Source organism: Urtica dioica, chromosome 3 (genome assembly GCF_054948205.1).
Source record: "Urtica dioica subsp. dioica isolate 48M chromosome 3, U.dioica_male_clone48M_v1_H2, whole genome shotgun sequence".
Lineage (NCBI taxonomy): Eukaryota > Viridiplantae > Streptophyta > Magnoliopsida > Rosales > Urticaceae > Urtica > Urtica dioica.
In genome coordinates this window covers 36,277,511-36,279,163 of record NC_142758.1, presented here as the reverse complement: position 1 = coordinate 36,279,163, position 1,653 = coordinate 36,277,511, and the positions used below count along the sequence as shown (strand labels likewise).

Here is a 1,653-nt window from a genome sequence, read left to right as displayed (position 1 = left end):
ATAATTTACATTCAATATTAAAAAAATTACAATTTATTCTTTTTGTTTCCCTTTTTCATTCGAAGTCTGCCAATTCTGGAATGCACGGCCTCCTCTTCCGCCAGATCTTGCTCGTGCGCCTTGGCGGCCTGATGCGCTGCCGCTCGAACGATGTCGCTGAAATTCTACCGAACCTGGCGTCTGATCAGCATTTGGCATGGAAGTGGATGTCGGCGTCTGAACATTCGGCATTGAAGCGGATGCCGGCGTCTGAACATTCGGCATTGAAGCTGATGACGGCGTCGTCCCAGGGTGCATCATCGCGGGGGATGTCTGCATGGGAGACGGATGCTACTGTGTGTAGGCAAAGAACTGTCGCTGAAACGCCTCCATCTGAGCTTGTTGTGCGGCCAACGCTGCTTGTAGCTCGCTAATCACTGGATCTGGAACGCGCGTCGATGAAGAACCCGAGGACGAGCTGTCGTCCTGAGCCTGAGCCAAGAGATACGAGGATCTCGGGATCGAGGGACCTATCCCGACATACCAATCTCGACGTTGCCCGAGAACAGTATCCATCGCGTACTGCTCCGCCTGGTCTATGTCAAACATTTGGCCTGACTCCGCTGCTTGTCGCTGCATATCCTCGACTTGAGTCATAATTCGCGCCTTCAAACATATGTTAAAAAAATTATTAAGATTATCGAAACTTGATTATTAAGTAATTAACACAAGTAACTTACAAATGCTTGTTGCGCCCAAGCTGTCGTCCAATTGCCTTGATCGTCTTGATGTTTTTTCTCCCACGTGTTTAACGCCGAGGCCAAAGTCCCATCTTCCCTACTCTGCAGTTCTTATGAAAATATGAGTAATGTATTTATTGCAAAAAAAAGATTACAAAATTAGAATAAACTTACGTTCAAATGTCGATGAGCCAAAAAAGAAATCGACCCTTGTGTGGACTTCGTTTTCTTGTTCTTGGAATTGTCTCTGTTGCGAGTAGACTTTTTCTGCACATATTAAATTGCGTTATAATTCGATTTCATAGAAGATAACATAATTTTTAGAATTATACATTACCTTCCAATCGTCAGTTGCGAACTCCTCTATCACCTTCTCCTAATCGTCTTTTTGATATCCTTTTGGGATTTCTTTCTTGGCGACATTCATTTGCCCACAACATTTTCCTAAGAAAGTCCCTGATAATCTAGACTTTTGGTTGCGCCTCATACGCTTTGCATCGCGAATGATAGTCTGGTCAATCTGATGACGATAGCAATTCGCCGGAAGCAGCTCATCGGTCTCATCATCCTTGTACACGAAAGTGTACTCGGAATGAAGTGCGCTCAGAATATTGCCCAACATCTGGGGCGTCACTTCGTTCCAATCACGAAGTGTGACCGGGATATGGACTTTCACCAAAGCGCCGACGCGGTTGTTGAATACTCCTACCTTTTTTATTGTTTTTCTTACGTCCTGGTAGAAAGTTTGGTTGATTGGGTCGTACCTAACAACTTTCGCACCGGGTACCCCATGCGCTGCTTTTGCCGAAGTAGACCCGGTTGTTGGTCCCCTTGTTTTCTTAGGACCTTGGGAACCCGGTGTCTCTAGCGGAGACTCATCTCCACCTGCTCCTGAACGGTGTAGCGGAGACTCATCTCCACCTGCTCCACCTGC

The 1,653-nt window shown here is 46.2% G+C and overlaps 1 protein-coding gene across 1 annotated transcript; it reads right to left on the bottom strand.

Annotated features, from left to right (window-relative positions):
* Positions 1-330: 330 nt before the first annotated feature.
* Positions 331-1,090, bottom strand: LOC149402664 (uncharacterized). Its single transcript, XM_089608478.1, has 4 exons — positions 1,057-1,090; positions 894-986; positions 720-821; positions 331-645 (listed from the first exon to the last, which is right to left on the bottom strand). Exon 4 carries the CDS (start codon positions 634-636, stop codon positions 331-333), a length of 306 nt encoding a protein of 101 aa, XP_089464604.1. The 5' UTR covers positions 637-645; positions 720-821; positions 894-986; positions 1,057-1,090.
* Between the last annotated feature and the right edge of the window lie 563 nt (positions 1,091-1,653).

What these genes read in the sequence shown, in the direction of transcription:
- LOC149402664 (XM_089608478.1), bottom strand. Translation starts at nt 636, where the DNA reads ATGACTCAAGTCGAGGATATGCAGCGACAAGCAGCGGAGTCAGGCCAA.